The 20,515-nt window shown below is 48.0% G+C and overlaps 1 protein-coding gene across 1 annotated transcript in view; it reads left to right on the forward strand.

Annotated features, from left to right (window-relative positions):
- NUCB2 (nucleobindin 2) overlaps nucleotides 1-18,679 on the forward strand; it is a 45,598-nt gene extending 26,919 nt beyond the window's left edge. The window contains exons 5-14 of the mRNA XM_084765813.1: nucleotides 469-595; nucleotides 1,176-1,279; nucleotides 2,322-2,507; nucleotides 2,678-2,768; nucleotides 3,347-3,405; nucleotides 4,382-4,474; nucleotides 8,502-8,591; nucleotides 11,146-11,316; nucleotides 18,034-18,115; nucleotides 18,533-18,679. Coding sequence (XP_084621939.1) covers nucleotides 469-595; nucleotides 1,176-1,279; nucleotides 2,322-2,507; nucleotides 2,678-2,768; nucleotides 3,347-3,405; nucleotides 4,382-4,474; nucleotides 8,502-8,591; nucleotides 11,146-11,316; nucleotides 18,034-18,115; nucleotides 18,533-18,540 — 1,011 coding nt within the window. The 3' untranslated portion in view covers nucleotides 18,541-18,679. The remainder of the gene's footprint in view (nucleotides 1-468; nucleotides 596-1,175; nucleotides 1,280-2,321; nucleotides 2,508-2,677; nucleotides 2,769-3,346; nucleotides 3,406-4,381; nucleotides 4,475-8,501; nucleotides 8,592-11,145; nucleotides 11,317-18,033; nucleotides 18,116-18,532) is intronic.
- The last annotated feature ends 1,836 nt before the right edge of the window (nucleotides 18,680-20,515 follow it).

Here is a 20,515-nt window from a genome sequence, read left to right on the forward strand (position 1 = left end):
AACTTACAGAGATCCGCCTGCCTCTGCCTCCCGAGTACTGGGATAGGAATGAGTGGTCATGTCCAACTGAAAGCAAAGGAAATGAAATAAGAGGAATGCCTTTATAATGTAAAATTTATCCAAGTCAGGCAAACCATTACTAATCTGGGATTATGTTATTTAAAAGAATATTTTAATTTTTAATGTGTGTATGTGTTTTGTTTGTGTGTGCCTGTGCATCATGTGAATGCACAGATGTGATGTCTGTAGACATCAGAGAGGGTGTTGGATGCTCTGAGTTTGGTGTTACAGATGGTTGGGAGCCACCATGTGGGTGCTGGGAGCCACACTGAGGCCTTCTGGAAGGGCAGCCTATGGTCTTAACTGCTGAGGTGTCTCTCCAGTTCCTGTAATGCTACTTTTACTCTGTTGCATCATGCATAAAATAAGACGGACTAGATAAAACTAATTAGTGAATTTCGTTGGCAGAGTGGGAGGCTGAGCAAAGAGCTAGACTTTGTCAGTCACAAGGTGAGGACAAAACTTGATGAACTGAAGAGGCAAGAAATAGGAAGACTGAGGATGCTCATCAAGGCTAAGATGGATTCCCTCCAAGGTCGGTGCAGGGCAGGGGGTAGGATGCTTCCAGTGTTTGCTTGTTGAAGGTTTTACATTAAGTGCCAGCATGCTCTTTTATATGTGTGGTGTGTATGTGTTTATGTGTGTGCACACTTGTGTGTGTGGAGGCCAGAGGTTAATATTTGGTGTCCTCTGGGGCTGACGTGTGCCATCTTCCCACACTGCTGCAGACACCGGCATGCTGACGTGTGCCATCTTCTCACACTGCTGCAGACACCGGCATGCTGACGTGTGCCATCTTCTCACACTGCTGCAGACACCGGCATGCTGACGTGTGCCATCTTCTCACACTGCTGCAGACACCGGCATGCTGACGTGTGCCGTCTTCTCACACTGCTGCAGACACCGGCATGCTGACGTGTGCCGTCTTCCCACACTGCTGCAGACACCGGCATGCTGACGTGTGCCGTCTTCTCACACTGCTGCAGACACCGGCATGCTGACGTGTGCCGTCTTCTCACACTGCTGCAGACACCGGCATGCTGACGTGTGCCGTCTTCCCACACTGCTGCAGACACCGGCATGCTGACGTGTGCTGTCTTCTCACACTGCTGCAGACACTGGCATGAATCACCACCTTCTTCTCAAGCAGTTTGAACACCTGAACCACCAGAATCCGGACACGTTTGAGTCCAGAGACTTGGATATGCTAATCAAAGCGGTGAGCATCCGCCCCAAATCGGGGGGGGGGGGGGGGGCCTCTGTGATCTGTTGAGGATCTGGGATTTGACAGATAAACTTGTGAAGCGAGGGCACAGCCTCACATGCTCTGGAGAAACACGTGTCTCCCGAGGGAGGTTGCTTTCAGCTCTCTCACTACAGATAGCAGTACTCACATGGGTGCACGTCACTCACCCATGTCCCCAAATCCACAGTGCTGCAACCTGAGCCAGGCTTGAACTGGCAAGTCATGATGGTGCCCACAGCTTTTACTTAGACTTTGTAAGGAAGTACGCTGATGCAGGTTCTATGGGAGAGTCAATTTCCTTTGCCAGCCTATGCTGTTTTATGCTATTTCTTGGCATGAGGTAGTGTGATTCCTCTTTCTCTGTCTCCATTGGGCCTTCCTCTGTGTGCCCTAAAATTTGGAAAATCCCTTAAAAATTTTATTACTATTATAGTTATTTTACATATAATAATGTTTATTACTATTATATGTTATTTATTTTATTGTATTACTATACATTATATTTGTGTGTGGTACTAGCATGTGGCTCAGGATTTCATGCATGTTAGGGATTCATGCATGCTGGGAGTACTGGCATGAACTACCACAGTTGGTTGGCCCAGACAGTTTTAGATGAGAGTTTGCAGACCTGTGACATTACTTATGAGGGAAATTGACAAGCTTGATGTTTTAATTGGGCAGTCATGAAATTTAGTGAAGTAGCTGTGACCACTTTCATTTTGTGTCTTGTCTGTGCTTGGCCAGGCTTCTTCTTTTTGAAATCAGTTTTTTATTTTTCTTGCTTTGAATAGTCCAGCATTTGTTTGTTACTTCTGCTAGAGAGCACACTGTATTTTTAAGAGCTGTTTTTATTGTTCTGGGGAGGCAGCTCTGGGTTCGCTTGAGAGACCCTGCAAGCCATCAGGGAGGACCCCTAGGATCCCACACACCTGCACACAGCTGCCCACACACGTGTGAACACACGCACACCGCACATGCATATGACTGTCGTTGCCTTGAATGTGCCGCGCCCCAGGCCACCTCGGACCTGGAGCAGTACGACCGCACTCGGCACGAGGAGTTTAAGAAGTACGAGATGTTGAAGGAGCACGAGCGCAGGGAGCACTTGAAGACCCTGGACGAGGAGAAGAGAAAAGAGGAGGAGGCTAAGTTTGAAGAAATGAAGAGGAAACATGAAAATCACCCCAAAGTCAATCACCCTGTAAGCACCGTGCTGCCCGGAAACCGGCTCTAGGTGACGTCCATGCCTTGTCCTAAGTTTAGCACGTAAACCTTGAGTCTTAATTCTGAAACGTTCCTCAGACATATGCTTTGAGTCTCTATATATAGATTCTGTCTTGTTTTGAGCAATTTCTTAAAATTGGTTCACAGGGAAGCAAAGATCAACTAAAAGAGGTTTGGGAAGAGGCTGATGGATTGGACCCTAATGACTTTGACCCCAAGACATTTTTCAAATTACATGGTAACAGATTTGATACAAATATTGATATTTATATCTGCTGCTTGACAAGTCTGTATTTGATTTACTCGTAATGGATCACTGTGATGGTTTGCTGTTGAGCTCTAACAATAGTCAGATTTAGAGGTTTTTTTTTTCAAGTGAGGTTGTTAATAGTCTTTTAGCTGATCTCAGTAGAAGAAATCCCAGATCATAGCTGTGTCTTCCTGCCTGCATTTGCTATTTACTCATTGTGGGATTCACTTCAAAGCTCTCTGTAAGCTAGAGGTAATTCTGTGGCTGGTTAGGTTGTATCTAGCAAGCTTTTCATGACAGAATTATAATTTGCTAGGCTGATATGGTGCTGACATCAATCCCAGGACTTGGGAAGCTGAGGCAGGAGGATTGCTGTATGTGCTAGGCCATCCTGCACTACATAGGGAATACCAGGACAGTTAGGTCTACACAGCAAGATGTTTGCTTAAATTTTGTCCTGTAGCCAGTTGTCACTTCACACCAGTACTACTTTTGCAAATGTATGTTAAGTATTTATTTTCTGAGGATTTGAACCTGCTTTTTCATTTATAACTATTGAACTGTAGATGTCAACAACGACGGGTTCCTGGATGAGCAAGAGTTGGAAGCGCTGTTCACAAAAGAGGTAAACAGTTTTTACTGCCTCAGCCCAGCGGTTACCTCCTCAGCCCCCGAAGTTGTTACCGCCTCAGCCCCGAGGTTGTTACTGGGTTGTTACCGCCTCAGTCACGCGGTTGTTACCGCCTCAGCCTTGCGGTTGTTATCTCCTCAGCCCTGCGGTTGTTACCACCTTAGCCCCGAGGTTGTTACTGGGTTGTTACCGCCTCAGCCCCGTGGTTGTTACCTCCTCAGCTCCCGAGGTTCTTACCGCCTCAGCCCCGCGGTTGTTACCGCCTCAGCCCCGCGGTTGTTACCGCCTCAGCCCCCGAGGTTGTTACCTCCTCAGCCCCACGGTTGTTACCGCCTCAGCCCCGCGGTTGTTACCGCCTCAGCCCCGCGGTTGTTACCGCCTCAGCCCCGCGGTTGTTACCGCCTCAGCCCCGCGGTTGTTACCGCCTCAGCCCCCGAGGTTGTTACCGCCTCAGCCCCGCGGTTGTTACCGCCTCAGCCCCGCGGTTGTTACCGCCTCAGCCCCGCGGTTGTTACCGCCTCAGCCCCGCGGTTGTCACCGCCTCAGCCCCCGAGGTTGTCACCGCCTCAGCCCCCGAGGTTGTCACCGCCTCAGCCCCGAGGTTGTCACCGCCTCAGCCCCCGAGGTTGTCACCGCCTCAGCCCCGAGGTTGTTACCGCCTCAGCCCCCGAGGTTGTTACCGCCTCAGCCCCCGAGGTTGTTACCGCCTCAGCCCCCGAGGTTGTTACCGCCTCAGCCCCGCGGTTGTTACCGCCTCAGCCCCCGAGGTTGTTACCGCCTCAGCCCCGCGGTTGTTACCGCCTCAGCCCCCGAGGTTGTTACCGCCTCAGCCCCCGAGGTTGTTACCGCCTCAGCCCCCGAGGTTGTTACCGCCTCAGCCCCCGAGGTTGTTACCGCCTCAGCCCTGCCCGCCTCCTTCCCTTCAGTCATCTTCTCTTCTTTCTGTTGGTTTTCACATTTTTTTTTTAAGCTAGAGAAGGTGTATGACCCCCGGAATGCAGAGGATGACATGATAGAAATGGAAGAAGAAAGGCTGCGGATGCGGGAGCACGTCATGAGTGAGGTGTGCTGTAGGGCGGGTGCGCCATTCCCTCCCTTAGTCACGTTCTTGCGGTAATTCTCATCATAAGATGGAAGAGTAAATATGAAGTTGGTAATTTTTTTAGATTTATTTGTTTTTATTGTATGTGCGTGAGTGTTTGCCTGCACACACATTTGTGCACTTGTGCATGCCTGGTGCCTGAGAAGGCCAGAAGAAGACACTTGATTTCCTGGAACTGGAGTTAAGGGCGGTTGTGAGCCACCGTGTGGTGCTGGGAGCTGAGCCTGGGTCCTCTGCAAGAGCAGCAAGGGCTTCTAGTCACTGAGGCAGCTCTCTAATCCCCACAGTAGGTGTTTAATTGGATTTTGTATTGTGACTAGAATACTATACTAGATTTGTTTAACAAAATAATTTGTAACTACTTTAAATATTTTACAAGATTATGATACTACTGTATATAAGCAATAAACATTTGGGTAGTAAAAAAAATGATGTATAGTTAACATTTTTTAAAAATCCTACATAAGCCTTTATGGGTTGGAAAGCTCTAATAAGAAATCCAAAATGCTCCAAAATTCAACACTTTGTGATCACTGACAAAGATGCAAGAAATAGAAAAAAGCCTATACCATGAATTTTTATGTTTCATGTACCAAATTATTTATAAAATTGTATAAAGTTGCCTTCAGGCTATATATAAAAATTGTATATATATAAATCATAAATCAATTTCTATTGCTGTTAAGAGACACCATGACCACAGCAACTCTTATAAAGGAAAACATTTAATTGGGGCTGACTTACAGTCAGAGTTAGTCTGTTATTGCACATCAGGAAGCATGGCAGCGTGCAGGCAGACATAGTGCTGAGGAAACTGAGAGTTCTACATCCAGATCTATAGGCGACAGGAGCTGACAGTGACACACTGGCCAGGCTACATCTATTCCAACAAGGCCACACCTCCTAATAGTGCCACTCCCTATGGGCCTATGAGGGCCATTTTTATTTAAACCACCACAAGGTCCCTCCCCAGGGTACCTCATTATATATGTGCAAATATCTCAATTTTTAAGGGTGCAGGAGGCAGGTGTGTGTGTGTGTGTGTGTGTGTGTGTGTGTGTGTGTGTGTGTCCCTGGCTGTCCTGGAACTCGCTTTGTAGACTAGGTTGGCCTTGAACTCACAGAGATTTTCCTGCATCTGCCTCCTTCATTCTGGGATTGAATCCAAAACGAATTAATTTAAAAATCCAAAATTTAAAGCCACATCTGGTAACACACAATTTAGTCAATGGATACTCTGCCTACACTAAGAAGACTCCCAAATTCTGTTGCTTTAATAATCATGAAAGCAGCGAGGTGCGGCGGCACATGCCCTTAATCCCAGCACTCAGGAGGCAGAGACAGGTGGATTTCTGTGAGTTTGAGGCCAGCCTGGTGTACAAAGTGAGTCCAGGATGGCCAGAGCTACACAGAGAAACCCTGTCTCAAAAAATTATGAGAACAAATATTTATATTTTGTTTGCCTTTCATAAGCTTCAAGGGTAGAAGGAGGTAGGGCTGGCTCAGCTCAGCTTGGGTCTAGTGTGGTTTGGCTTTTTGGTGTCTCTCGTTCTGAGGCCACAGGAAGACTCTCTCAGTGCATGATGTAAGGGGCATAAGACACTCACGGCCATTCACAGAGTAGTGAGTCTGGCTGATGTTCAGCTATACCGTGCCTATGTCTGCTCCCATCTTCCTGGCTGAAGCGTTTCCACACTCAGTGAGGAGAGGATGGGTACCTCTCAGGCTGCCTCAGCAACCCAGGTGGGGCTGGAGGCAGGGATGTCGACCCCTGCTGTAGGACGCAGCAGTGATTGAGATAACCGCAGAAACCATCGCAGAGACCTAAGATTTAAATTCTGCCTTTTAGAGCAACTGACTATTTTTTCAACTTTACTTGCTCAGTGAGTTTTTCTTTCTCCCATGACTTGGCTCTGCAGAAAACAGAGTGACACATGTTGTTAAGTAACTGACAGCTGTGAGGAAAAGGAGAGTTGCCTTAGCAAAGTGTTTGTTCCATTTATTGTGTGACTCCCCCCCCCCCACCTGCACCTTAAATACTGGAGCAGAGACACGTGGCTGGACACAGCCGCACTAGCGCTAGGCTGCGAACCCAGGTCCCTGGGAGGCCCTCTGCATGGCCGCTCTAATTCTTGCTCCACTTATTTCCCCATTCTCTGCTCTCCTTAAAACCTCAAGATGTCCCTTTTCTTCTTCTCATGCCCTTCCTGTCAGCTTCCTACTGAAAGAGGCAACCAGGAGAACAAGCCGTCTTTCCCACCAAGCCGTCCAACCGCTCCGCCTCTCTCCCCATTCGTTTGCTTTGGGTCTGGTATTGTGAGTAATCATGGCTGCTGCCTCTGCTGAAGGCCCTATGCAGACAAGTGCTGCTCTTTCTCTTAAAGGTCTTCTCCCTGCCTTAGACTCCCTTTGTTTCTTGGATCAGGTTTTCTCTCTCTACTAGATCACTCCCACTAGAGGGCAGATGTGATCTTTCATTTTCTTCATTTCTCTTCCGGTTTCCTTTTCTCTGTGCTGGTTGTGTGGTTGCCCTGCCATCCAGTGCAGTTGGTCCTGTCCGGCCCCCGCTGTCCTGGCCGGTGCAGTGTGGCCTCATGGCGCTTTGTTTGGCACCCTGATACGGTGCTTTCAGTCAGTCCTCTATCAGTGCATACATCTGTGGACTGGAACTGGAAGCACAGGCAGTGTGAACCACTTAGTGGGTTCTGGAGATGAGACCCCCGTCTTCTTCAAGTGTAGCAAATGCTCTTAATGGCCGAGCCTTCCTTCTCTCTAGCCCCAGGGCAGCTGCTGGGCTTCATTGGTTTCTACAAGAACATTTGGTCTTTCAGTGTTCAACGGGGGACCCTGTAGAGTGCAGGTTGAGACCCTGTCTTACAGATCCAGTGTCAAATAATTTCTTGGGTCATTAAGGTTCACCACTGTAACTGCTAAGATCTGTACACTGGCGTTGAAGAGGATTTAGAGAGGCCATTGATATAGTAGATATATTTGCAGATATAGATATATTTGGTATATTTGCAGTATGGTTTAGATATATTTCTTTTAAAAAAAAAGTTGAACCAGGTGTGGTGGTGCATGCTGTCTTTGTCATTGTTCTATTACTGTGAGGACACACTGTGGCCAAAAGCAATTCTTATTTAAACAAAGAAGCAAGCAAACAAAAAACCCCACTTACATCAGGGCTGGCTCACAGCGTCAGGGACAGAGCCCGTTGTTATCATGGCAGGGAGAGCCGTGGCACACGTGGCGGGCATGGTGTGTGGGAAGTAGCACAGAGCTACATCCTGATCTGCAGGCGGGGAGAGTAAGACGCCAGGCCTGGCCTGAGCATTTGAAACCTCAGGGCCACGCTTCCTCCAGCATGGCCACACCTCCTAATCCCTCTCAATAGTGCCCCTCCCCAATGACAGAGCTTTCAAATACACGAGCCTATGGCAGCCACTCTTCTTCAGAGCACTACCCGTGCCTCTGATCTCAGCACTCATAGGCAGAGACTGAAGAACCACCGGAAGTTCAGGTCACACAGGTCCGCATGGCTAGATCTGTACACACCGAGACCTCAGAAAGCTTACCCATGCCTGTGAAAAGCAGTAGGCTGGGCGTCTTAGCCGGTCCTGCTTTGTTCCTGAGTATGGCTGCTGCGTTGGAGTGGGGGTTTTCTTGTCTAAGCACTAACCTAGCTGGATTATGTTTATTATGGTGAAGGCATTGGCCATAACAACACAACCAGCCAGATTGCCTCCTTGGTGTGTTGGTCTGGAGCACATCAGGTAGATGGACGGCTTGCATTTTCAAGTTTTAATTATAATAGGGGATGAAGATTCCATGAAAATGGAGTACTTTTCTTCATTTTCCCCGCCCTTTTCTGTGTATGCTAACCTGGTCCTAGTTGCTGAATGTTTACAATGTGGCATCCCATGGAGGATTTATACCTAAAAAATAAGGAAGATTCATTTATGTTGCTTTTATATTTTCCTTCAATTAGATTGATGTCAACAAAGACCGTTTGGTGACTCTGGAAGAATTTTTGAGAGCTACAGAGAAGAAAGAATTCTTGGAGCCAGACAGCTGGGAGGTAATAGGACCAACCATGGAGGGGCGTGCAGTTCTAGAAGCTCTGCACCACTGTGTCACTTCTCATCATGTTTATTTGTATAATTTTAGTATTAATGTTTTACACAAAATGCCATTATAAAATAATTGTTCCTTGAATCCTTGGAAAACTTTCTAGCAACTTATTTATGAGCAGTCTACATAAAATTAGAAATATTTTTAAAGTGTTTATTTTTATTGTATGTGTGTGTGTCGCCTGTATGTATAGGTGTTTATTTTTATTGTATGTGTGTGTGTGCCGCCTGTATGTATAGGTGTTTATTTTTATTGTATGTGTGTGTGCCGCCTGTATGTATAGGTGTTTATTTTTATTGTATGTGTGTGTGTCGCCTGTATGTATAGGTGTGCCCTATGCATGCCTCAAGCCCGAGGAGGAGGAAAGTGGCATCCAGTTACCTGGAATTGGAATCACAGAACACTGTGAGCCACCTTGTGGACACGAGGACCCAGGCCTGGGCCCTTTCCCAGAGTGGCCAGTGCTCCTAAGTGTTGAGTCAGCTCACACCCCTCCCCGCCCCTGCACGCACCCCCCATCACTACCATTAGAAACCTGTAAAAAAGTATACATTTGGTAACTATAAAATAACACCACTGAAAACTTAAAACATAGGTACATTTTAAGAATAAATTAAAAGACCCAGTGAGCTGTTTCTACAGATCTGTTTCGTTTATTATTGTTTGAGGCAGTGTCTCATGTAGCCAAGGGTAGCCTTAACTGATCCCCTGCATCATGTACTGTGATTACAGACATGCACCTCCATGCTTTTGTTTTCCAAGACAGTGTCTCAACCTCACTCTTGTAGTAGCCGTCCTGCCTCCTGTCTCCTGGGTGCTGGGATCACAGGCGTAAGCCATTAGACATGTCTTCCGGGACCACAGGTGTAAGCCGTTAGACATGTCTTCCGACATTTTATTGCTATTATGAAAGAAGCTGTGGTCTGGGAAGATGGTTCAGGGGTGAGAGTGCTTGTGTGCACGTGTGAGGACTGGAGTTCAAATCAGGCGTGGCCACACATACCTGCAACCCTACTGTGGGGAGAGTGGCATAGTAGGAGGACTGCTGGGACTGGCTGTCTGCCAGACAAGCTCCAGGGTCAGTGGAAGACCCTGTCTTAAGGGAATAAAAGTAGAAGAGATAGAGTAGGACTCTCATGTCTTCTCTGGCCTGTGCATTGTCCCCTGCCCCCCCACTATCCACGCTGTCTGTCTGTCTGTCTGTCTGTCTGCCTTTCTGTAGAAGAAGCTCAACTGTTGATGTAAATGTGTTAGCCCAGAGACTCTCCAGAGGCTGAGGAAGGAACATTGTTGTAAATTTAAGGATAGCCTGAGCTACAGAGTGAGTTCAGGGCCAGCCTGGGCAAGTTAGTAAAACCTTGTCAAAGTAGAAAGTGGAAAGAAGAGGGTGGTGGTGGGAAAAAAGGGAAGCTGGGAGTGTAGCTCAGTGGTGGAGCACCCCCACGGCCATGTCCAGTCCCCAGCAACACAAATAAATACGAAGAAACACGGAGCCCAGGCGGAGAATCAGGGCTCGAGGTGCCATCTTCATATACATAGCAAGTTTAAGGTCTTCCTGGACTATATGAGCCTCTGTCTCCAAAAGCCAGAAAAGAAACAGCTTAAAAAAGTATAAACAGGGTTGGGCATAGTGGTGCATGCCTGCAATCCCAGCACTAGGGAAGCAGAGGCGGGTGGACCCACGAGTTCAAGGCCAGCCTGGTCTGCAGAATGAGTCTAGGACAGCCAGGGCTATTACACAGAGAAACCCTGTCTTGAAAACTCTAAAAAAGAAATAAAGAAAAACAAACAAACAAATGGAAAAATAAAAAGTATAAGCAAGAGCTGGAGGGATGGCTCAGTGGTTAAGAACATTTGCTGCTCTTGTCAAGAACCTTGGCTGGGTCTGCAGGACACACAAGGTGGCTTACACTGCTTGTGCTTCTACTTTCTTCGGTCTAGCACCCTCTTCTGGCCTCTACAGGTGCCAGCATGCACATGGTACATATAAATGCGCCCAGTCACATACACATCATACGCACAAAATAAATATTTAAAATATAGTAAGTAAATTAGTTAAAAAGAAGTCACTAACATAGACATGTTTCTCCCTTCCTTCCTCTCTCCCTTCCCCCTCTTTCCCTCCCTCCCTCCCTGTCTTCCTTCTGTCATTCTTTTCTGCTCTCACACTCACTCACTCAGTTCTGCTGCTCGCTCGCTCGCTCACTCACTCACTCACATGTAGCCCAGGATATCCTGGAAGTCACACCACTAATCTGGGCATGAATCATTTTCATTTGTTTATTTTGTATTTTATGGCCCTGGCTGTGTGTGTGTGTGTGTGTATAAATATATATACTATTTTTTTTATTTTGCCAAAAACTGGTGTATGTGTGTGTGTGAACACACACATACATACACACACACACACACTTTTGTACAATGATGATTCTAGAATTTTAAAACTGAGCACCAGCATCCCCGTGTTTCTGGCATTATTATTTACTTCCATTTCCCTTTAGACATTGGATAAACAACAGTTATTCACCGAGGAAGAGCTGAAAGAATATGAAAGTATTATTGCTATGCAAGAGGATGACCTTAAGAAGAGGGCGGGTGAGCTGCAGAAGCAGACAGAAGAGCTGCAGCAACAGCAGGACCACCTTGAGGCTCAGAAGCAGCAGTACCAGCAGGTAGACACTGACGGGATGCAGCTGACGGGGCTGTCATGGCCTGTGTGAGGCTCACAACCTGAGCATCAGCAAGTAGACACTGACGGGATGCAGCTGGCGGTGCTGTCATGGCCTGTGTGAGGCTCACAACCTGAGCGTCAGCAAGTAGACACTGACGGGATGCAGCTGACGGGGCTGTCATGGCCTGTGTGAGGCTCACAACCTGAGCGTCAGCAGGTAGACACTGATGGGATGCAGCTGACGGGGCTGTCATGGCCTGTGTGAGGCTCACAACCTGAGCGTCAGCAGGTAGACACTGACGGGATGCGGCTGTCAGGGCTGTCATGGCCTGTGTGAGGCTCACAACCTGAGCGTCAGCAGGTAGACACTGACGGGATGCGGCTGTCAGGGCTGTCATGGCCTGTGTGAGGCTCACAACCTGAGCGTCAGCAGGTAGACACTGACGGGATGCGGCTGTCAGGGCTGTCATGGCCTGTGTGAGGCTCACAACCTGAGCGTCAGCAGGTAGACACTGATGAGATGCGGCTGTCAGGGCTGTCATGGCCTGTGTGAGGCTCACAACCTGAGCGTCAGCAGGTAGACACTGATGAGATGCGGCTGTCAGGGCTGTCATGGCCTGTGTGAGGCTCACAACCTGAGTGTCAGCAGGTAGACACTGATGGGATGCGGCTGTCAGGGCTGTCATGGCCTGTGTGAGGCTCACAACCTGAGCGTCAGCAGGTAGACACTGACGGGATGCGGCTGTCAGGGCTGTCATGGCCTGTGTGAGGCTCACAACCTGAGCGTCAGCAGGTAGACACTGACGGGATGCAGCTGACGGGGCTGTCATGGCCTGTGTGAGGCTCACAACCTGAGTGTCAGCAGGTAGACACTGACGGGATGCGGCTGACGGGGCTGTCATGGCCTGTGTGAGGCTCACAACCTGAGCGTCAGCAGGTAGACACTGACGGGATGCGGCTGACGGGGCTGTCATGGCCTGTGTGAGGCTCACAACCTGAGCGTCAGCAGGTAGACACTGATGGGATGCGGCTGACGGGGCTGTCATGGCCTGTGTGAGGCTCACAACCTGAGCGTCAGCAAGTAGACACTGACGAGATGCGGCTGTCGGGGCTGTCATGGCCTGTGTGAGGCTCACAACCTGAGCGTCAGCAGGTAGACACTGACGGGATGCGGCTGACGGGGCTGTCATGGCCTGTGTGAGGCTCACAACCTGAGCGTCAGCAGGTAGACACTGATGGGATGCGGCTGTCAGGGCTGTCATGGCCTGTGTGAGGCTCACAACCTGAGCGTCAGCAGGTAGACACTGACGGGATGCAGCTGACGGGGCTGTCATGGCCTGTGTGAGGCTCACAACCTGAGTGTCAGCAGGTAGACACTGACGGGATGCGGCTGATGGGGCTGTCATGGCCTGTGTGAGGCTCACAACCTGAGCGTCAGCAGGTAGACACTGATGGGATGCGGCTGACGGGGCTGTCATGGCCTGTGTGAGGCTCACAACCTGAGCGTCAGCAGGTAGACACTGATGGGATGCGGCTGACGGGGCTGTCATGGCCTGTGTGAGGCTCACAACCTGAGCGTCAGCAGGTAGACACTGACGGGATGCGGCTGACGGGGCTGTCATGGCCTGTGTGAGGCTCACAACCTGAGCGTCAGCAGGTAGACACTGACGGGATGCAGCTGTCAGGGCTGTCATGGCCTGTGTGAGGCTCACAACCTGAGCGTCAGCAGGTAGACACTGATGAGATGCGGCTGTCAGGGCTGTCATGGCCTGTGTGAGGCTCACAACCTGAGTGTCAGCAGGTAGACACTGATGGGATGCGGCTGACGGGGCTGTCATGGCCTGTGTGAGGCTCACAACCTGAGTGTCAGCAGGTAGACACTGATGGGATGCGGCTGACGGGGCTGTCATGGCCTGTGTGAGGCTCACAACCTGAGCGTCAGCAGGTAGACACTGACGGGATGCGGCTGACGGGGCTGTCATGGCCTGTGTGAGGCTCACAACCTGAGCGTCAGCAGGTAGACACTGATGAGATGCGGCTGTCAGGGCTGTCATGGCCTGTGTGAGGCTCACAACCTGAGTGTCAGCAGGTAGACACTGACGGGATGCAGCTGACGGGGCTGTCAGGGGCCCCTTGAAGTGATGCACATCTGCAGTTCAAGCTACTGAGGCAGGAGGATTGTTTGAGCCCAGCTACCAACCTGTGTTACAGAGTGAAAGCTGTTTCAGATAAACAAAAATAAACAAACCAACCCATGTTAGGGGCTGGTGGTGCAGCCCAGAGGCTGGGGACGTTCTTAGCCTGTGTGAGGCGTGGTCTCCAGTGCATCATGAACCACAAACCAGATAGTAGACGCTTTGCCAAAAGCCTGTGGGTTTTTTGTTGTTGCTGTTGTTGTGATTTGTTTATTTTGGTTTTTTTTTTTTTTGAGAGGGTTTCTCTGTGTAGTCTTGGCTGTCCTGGAACTCATTTTGTAGAACAGGCTAGCCTCAAACTCACAGAGATCTTTCTGCCCCTCCCTACTGAGTGCTGGGATTAAAGGCGTGTGCCACCACCACCTGGCATTGTTGTTTTTTTGATTGTTTATTTAGTTTTTTTGAGGCAAGGTCTCATTTAACCAGGGTTGGCCTGGAACTTCTGCTCCTCCTGCCTCTACCTCCCTAATGCTGTGATTATAGCAGTGGAACAGAACACCAAGCTAAATTTTATAATATAACTTGGTGTACCATTAAGTTATCATAGTTTAAATTTTAGTGTGTTTGAAAACGAGCTTTGGTACAAGTTTTCTGTCTTAGAATTGTGTAATCAGTGAGAACATGTCACACCGATTGATCAGTGAAGGTGACTTTCATCCTTGGCCAAGAGCAGGGAAAATGAGGCAAACTCACAAATCAACCTCCTCATTCTTGACTGCTGGAAGATTACGGATGAGAGTGAAGGAGGTGACAGAGCAGGCCTCAGCACGTCCCCACCATGAGTTGATCCTACAGGGAAATTGTTGACTCTGATTCATCCTTTGCACCCAGAGAATTATAGTGGGTCCTTAAGACCATGAGCTTAATAGTTGAGATTAGAAAGCATGACATCCATTGTCCCTCCTAAGGCTGAGATGCTGCATCAGAAGGAACTTCCTGGCATAAGGGACAAGCGGGTTCCTGTAATGCAAACTGATGTACCCCCCTCATCGTGAGTCTGATGGGGCCCCCTAGGTCTGTTCCTCCTGCTTATGAGATACAGGTGGTTGATTACCACAAGCAGTAAAGTAACGTTCTTTCAGAAAAAGGAGCAGTAAATAAAGAGTTACTTCTTTTATTAGTCTAGTCTTCACACAGCACGAGAGACCTGAGAAGGATACATTATAGCACGGAGTATAAATCAAATGTCTTATGTATCAATTAAAATGACAGATGCTTACTCAGGACCCGAATGGCCGTCCCATTAGGTTCCTGTGGTGTTGATGGCTTTACTGGGGGCACAGGTTCCAAGGCAGTGTCAGTTTTTGGCTGCCAGGCCCAGCAAATCGGAGAGGCCTTTCTGTGGAGGAGGAACACAGGAGAGACCAACCTCACCTTGTCCTAGGCAGCATGGACAAGTAACTCTCCAGGTGTCCTGTTTGTCTGTAATTCAGGTGCCAGAGCCGCTCTGGACAATATTGACCAGGGAGTGAGGACTGAAAAATAAAAGAAGAGAAAGAAGAAACTGAGGCAAGAAATAGTCGGAAACACAGGATAGGCTTGAGAGGGTCTGCGGTCCATACCACACGACACCTCAGCTTTACTCACCAGCTCAATTTATACACATCTCAGGCATGGGCAGCCAGAGCGGAAGGTCGCTCTCAGGAGATAGTGTGGATACTCTCACGGGAACGGCGTGAGAGTCGACTCTTGGCCTTGAGGCCACAGTGTACTCTTTTCTGATAGTCTTACTTAAGACCTTGGGAGTGTGCACCTGGCAGAACATCTTGCTTAATCACGGTCTCAGCAATCCATGTGATTCTTATGCTGGGGCAGAGAGCACGGGAGCAACACTTATGGACAGAGAGCCTTGACAAACAGCTCCCGGCATCCAGGCTGGGCCCAGCAGCGGTGAGGCAGTGGGGCAGTCTTGCCTGGTGGTTGTCACACCACAGTCCAGGGAGAGTACTTTGTTTTTGTGCCCATATCGTCTTGGAGACCTTAGGGACACCAGCAGGGCCTGGGGTCTGTATCATAGTAAGCTTTTTCATTAAACATTCACATGCCACATTCTACAGATTCTGTGACATGTTTGAGGATAAAGCTTAATCTTGTAATTAACTGCATTAGTTCTTAGCATAAATATATTCCTGAACATACTAAAGGAGTTGACTTATCTGGTGGACAGTATTAATCTTTTCTTTTAAAATGTATAAATTAGACATTTTTGCCTTGTTCAATTTACAGAATAGCGAGACTTCTTCGTGCTAGTGCCGGCCAAAGTTACCTGATTCGGCTGATGAGAAATGACTCTTAACCAGGAAGGGGTAGAAGGTTTTAAAGTAGCCAGGATGCTTTAGTGCCTGGGGGGGAGGTGCCTTGGCTTCTCAGCAACTGAAAGACATGCGGTGCCCCAGGAGCCATGGACTCTAACCTAAGGCAACTGATGACACATGTTTCTCAGGGCAGCTAGACCAGGCCAATTCCAGGATTCCCTGCATTTCCCTTTTTATTTTTTAATTTCAGGGTATACCAGTTAACCTTTAAAGCACATACGGAGTGGCAGATTATTCTTAATGCGGTTATGCTGACCAGTATAGCCAGTAACAAAAATTTCAAAGACATTGCCATGGACCATAGTTCAGAAGTCCACTTATAAACAGAGCAATAGTGACAAATAATGTCAGACCAGGCCTCAGCATGTAGGATAACAAAGGATGTTCATGTCCTTTCTGGGTATAGTTGTAGATTTTCCAGAAAGCTGGCACCACTTCTCTTTATTCCTGTTATGGTTCTGCCTTTGACGCTTGTCACCTGTCCTGGGAGGTCCTTCAGCAGGCATGATAATTAAGCTAGAGTCCTACTTCGCTCTGGCAGCCATCTTGGATCCAGGCAGTCTTGCCAGCCTCCCTCAGGGCTGGAATACACATGCCTTGTCTCCAAGAGAAACAAGATTAGGGTGGGCTGAAAAATCATCTCGGTCCCCTAGGCAGCACTCAGGGTAATGAATCGTCTGTATTGCTCTCTCTGTTGCTGCGACAAATACCAGGCAAATTTAACTTAGAGGAAGAAAGGTTTGTCTTAGCCCCCAGTTTGAGGATGCACTCTGTCAGGACAGGAAGGCATGGTGGGTGGCAATGTGAGGCAGCTGGTGACGTTGCAGTCACAGTCAGGAGGCAGAGACAGATGAGTGTGGGCGCTTGTCTCACTCTCTCCTCTTTATGCACTCCAGGACTCCAGGCATTGGGGTGGTTTTTCCCATGTCAATTAACTCAAATCTAGAAGCTTCCTCACAGACAGGCCCAGAGTTTTATCTTCTAGATAGCTGTAGATCTTGTCAACTTTGTAGCCCCGAGTTACCCATCATTCCCCTGGTGGTGGTTACTGGTGGTGAAGCTTAGCTTGTGGCTTTCTAAGCTGCAGTTGAGCATCATTCAAGAAGCCATTAGAAGACTAGTATCTCTGAAGGTCACCTTAGGGGGTTTCCTTATTGCCTGGTGAGAGACCTACCCTACCTCTTTATACCCCCAGACTCTGCCGTGTGTAGCTTTAAGGCCATTACCCATTTCCCAGTGAATGAGACAACACTCAGCTGTAAGAACAGAGCCAAGCAGGAGAGCCATCAGCGGGCCCAACAGGACAAAAACAAACAAACAAACAAACAAACAAACAAACACTTCCCCAAAGAAACCCCAAACTTGCATTGTTTGTAGGCCCTCTCAACCATGGTTAAGATCTCTTGGCTGCAGTTTGACATGGGTCAGGTTGCTTTTTCTTTTCTTTTTTTTTTTTTTTAAATACATTTTTATTAATTTATACATATTACATCTCAGTTGTTAGCCCATCCCATGTATCCTCCCACTCCTCCCTTCCTCCCACTTCCCCCCTACTCCCAGGTTGCTTTTTCTAAAAGCCCATGGGCCCCTCTTAGGGCTCTGTTGACATTCGTGTCAAAACAGCTAGGTGTGGGAAGCACCTGTCAGTGTTTCAGGACGTCACCTTCAGAGGCAGTGCGTAGTCCTTGAGTAAGGAGAATCACTGACAGCACATAGGCAAACCTACACAAGAGACCAAATCTTTATTTTAATTGGCTTTTGAGAGTCAGGAGCCAAGGCTGGCTTTGGACTGTGTATTGGGAAGATAACCTCAAACTGTTGCCCTTCTGGCCTCTCCTCCCCAGTGCTGGAATTAAAGATGAGCACCACAGAGCCTGGCTACAGGTCAGATCTTTATCAGAGGGTAACTGAATGTATGAAAATAATGACCCTATTCTTAGGCTGGAGGAAGAGCTGCTGGGGACCCCCGAGGAAAACAAGGCTTTTATCTTATGACCAATGCTCTACAGGGGACTCTGCCTCAAAGCCCATCCACGTGCTACCTTCTGCTCTGAGTCTGTGTGAATCCACAGTGTCCATCCTTCCTCAGGGTCCAGCGTATGGAAGGAGAGTGTTCTAGGAAAAACATTCAGTTTGTTATGCTTTGCCCAAGATCACACCCGTGACTAAAAATATCAAGCAGCACTTTCCTATTTTCCCCCTCGCCAGGCCATGCAACAGCTGGAACAGAAGAAATTTCAGCAAGGGATCGCGCCATCAGGGCCAGCAGGAGAACTGAAGTTTGAGCCACGTATGTAATTTTGATCCTTTGTGTAGGGAAATAAACAATTATAAATTGATACCTATTTTCATTTTGAATGAAGTCATCTTCAGATGATTAAAATTCATGTCATATTCTATCTTTTTGAAGAAGTAGAGAAATTTACATTAAAGAAAATTGAAATGCTCTCCAACATTTCCATGACTGAATGTTTTTCAAATGCCACATAATTAGATCGCCTTCGTTATGCAGTGATTTACTTCAAAATTATTTGTAATTCTTTATCATCATTTATATTGATTTTACTAGAAGATATGTTTATAATTTGTAACCAATAGTGAGCTAATAATACTTTTAAAAAGTAAGATAATGTTATGTGTAAGTAAAAGAACATTAGGAATAAAGGGAGATAATGTTTCAAATGCAAGCATACTTCTTTTTGAACAGACACGTAATGTCCGGACGTCGGCTGGAACTTGGAAGAAAACCGTAAACTCCACATCTGTGTCGCCGTTGACATCCCTTCTTTTCTCTTCATTCAATAAATACTTCAAAGCACATTTGGAATAAAGGAAGAGACTGTTAAAGCAAGAACACAGTTTTTAAATTTTTGACACAGATATTTAAAGAAATTTACTAGCACTAGGAGAAAAACAAACTCAGTCACTCCTCCCATGGTTCTGTTAGTGCTTCAAGGGCCACATCCCATAATTTCATGGCAGTGTATTAGCTAGGTGAAAGAGCTGTTGCCTGTGGCTTGAGGATAACCTCACGCTGTCAGCCTGAGGACCCCACCCTACCACAGATGCTTATCTTCCTCTCTCAGCAAGTCTGTCTGTGATATTCATAGTTCTTCTAGAAAAGCCCTTCCCTCAGTCTCTGGTGACTGCGGCCTAGTTTTAGCACCTTGCCCTCTGGCAGGCTTCAGTTGAGTAGCCTCTGCCGCCTCGTCACAGTTGCCTCATTCATGTCCTTGCCTTCTGGTCCTCCATGTGGTAGAAAACCAGTGACAACATTGAAACTAACAGGAAGTCTCCCTCATTCGCTGAGGACACCTAGGTGTGGTGTGGGAGTCTCTGCTGTCCTCAGTGTATGGCTTTACCCTCAGATCACTTCACTTGCTGTCTGTCGTGGCAGCAGGGACAGTAAAAGGGACCCGAGGGATGTTCCAGAAGAACCGGGCAGTATTTGAATTTATATCTCCTATATTTTTGCTGTCTGCAGATGTTCAGGGGCATACCTGGATGGACTTTAGAGACGACGTCCTGTGTGGCTGGCAGCCTTAGTCCATGTCTTACTACCGCAGGTCACGTGGCTGCTCCTCGTGGCCCAGCAAACGAGGAAAAGTGACCAGCCTCAATTTAGAACTCTCTTATAAGGAAAAGAGAATGTTTGGAGGACACTTGATGCCCTTAAATCAACTTCATTCTACTTTGTTTCTCATTTAGATTTCTTTCTGCACTCCCCTGAGACAGGAAACACTCACCCCTCCTAGTCCAAGGAGAAACCCACCAATCATCACTGCACATTAGCCCCAAGACCATGATACGGCTCTGTCCACCTCTCCATCAGGCGAGACCATGACTCCTTGTGTTTTCTGCCCCAAGAATACCACGTACAGGATGCCTGGGCATGGAGAAAGTGCAGCAAGGTAGGCAGTCCAGAGAAAGGACGACTCCGGTCTGGGAGGTGGCTCAGTGGGACAGCACTTCCAGCCACCAGCAAGGCTGTCATCCACTCCCAGAGCCACAAGTAAAAAGGAGAAGAAAAGAACAGTGGTCCCTGCTGTAATGTGTGACTGTCCCTTTGCTTGCCCATGAGGCAATCCCTGACTCACAGTTCCGAGAGTGGCTTCTTTGTCGCAGTCCCCTCAGAGGCCTGGGTTCTGACCTATAATTATTGTCCACGAGTGTTCGGGAACATGCCTGAATGGGCTTTAGGAAGGATGTTTTTCTTGGCTGGCAGCCCCACCTGTTCACTATTGCTGCAGGCCTCGGGTTCAAGGCATGGTTTAGGCAACAGCTGGCCACATCCTCAGTTGGGTCATGTTTTGCTTTCTTTTGTTTGTGCCAGCTAGTTCCCAAGTCTTAGTGGGTAGCTTGAGTTTCTTTTCCCTCTCTGTAATCATTTTGATGAGCAACTAGTTAGAGGTGCAGTTTTTGTTATTATTATTGCTTTGTTTTTATTATTATTTTAAGACAGACTCTCTGGAAGGCTGGGAGCTCACTGTAGTGCCTGGGCTCACCTTAGACTTATGGCAGACCTCCTGCCTCAGCCTTCCTAGGTGTAGAGTTGTAGGTGTAAGCCTGGATGTTTAAATACAGGTTTGCTTTGTTTCTCCTGGTTCTCTGATGGTGGGGATTGAATACAACACAGAGCTGTCTCCGTGCTAGACAAGCACTCTATCACTGAGCGCCATCTTCGGTGGAC

Source organism: Acomys minous (genome assembly GCF_964271855.1).
Source record: "Acomys minous genome assembly, chromosome: 2".
NCBI classification, from domain to species: Eukaryota; Metazoa; Chordata; class Mammalia; order Rodentia; family Muridae; genus Acomys; species Acomys minous.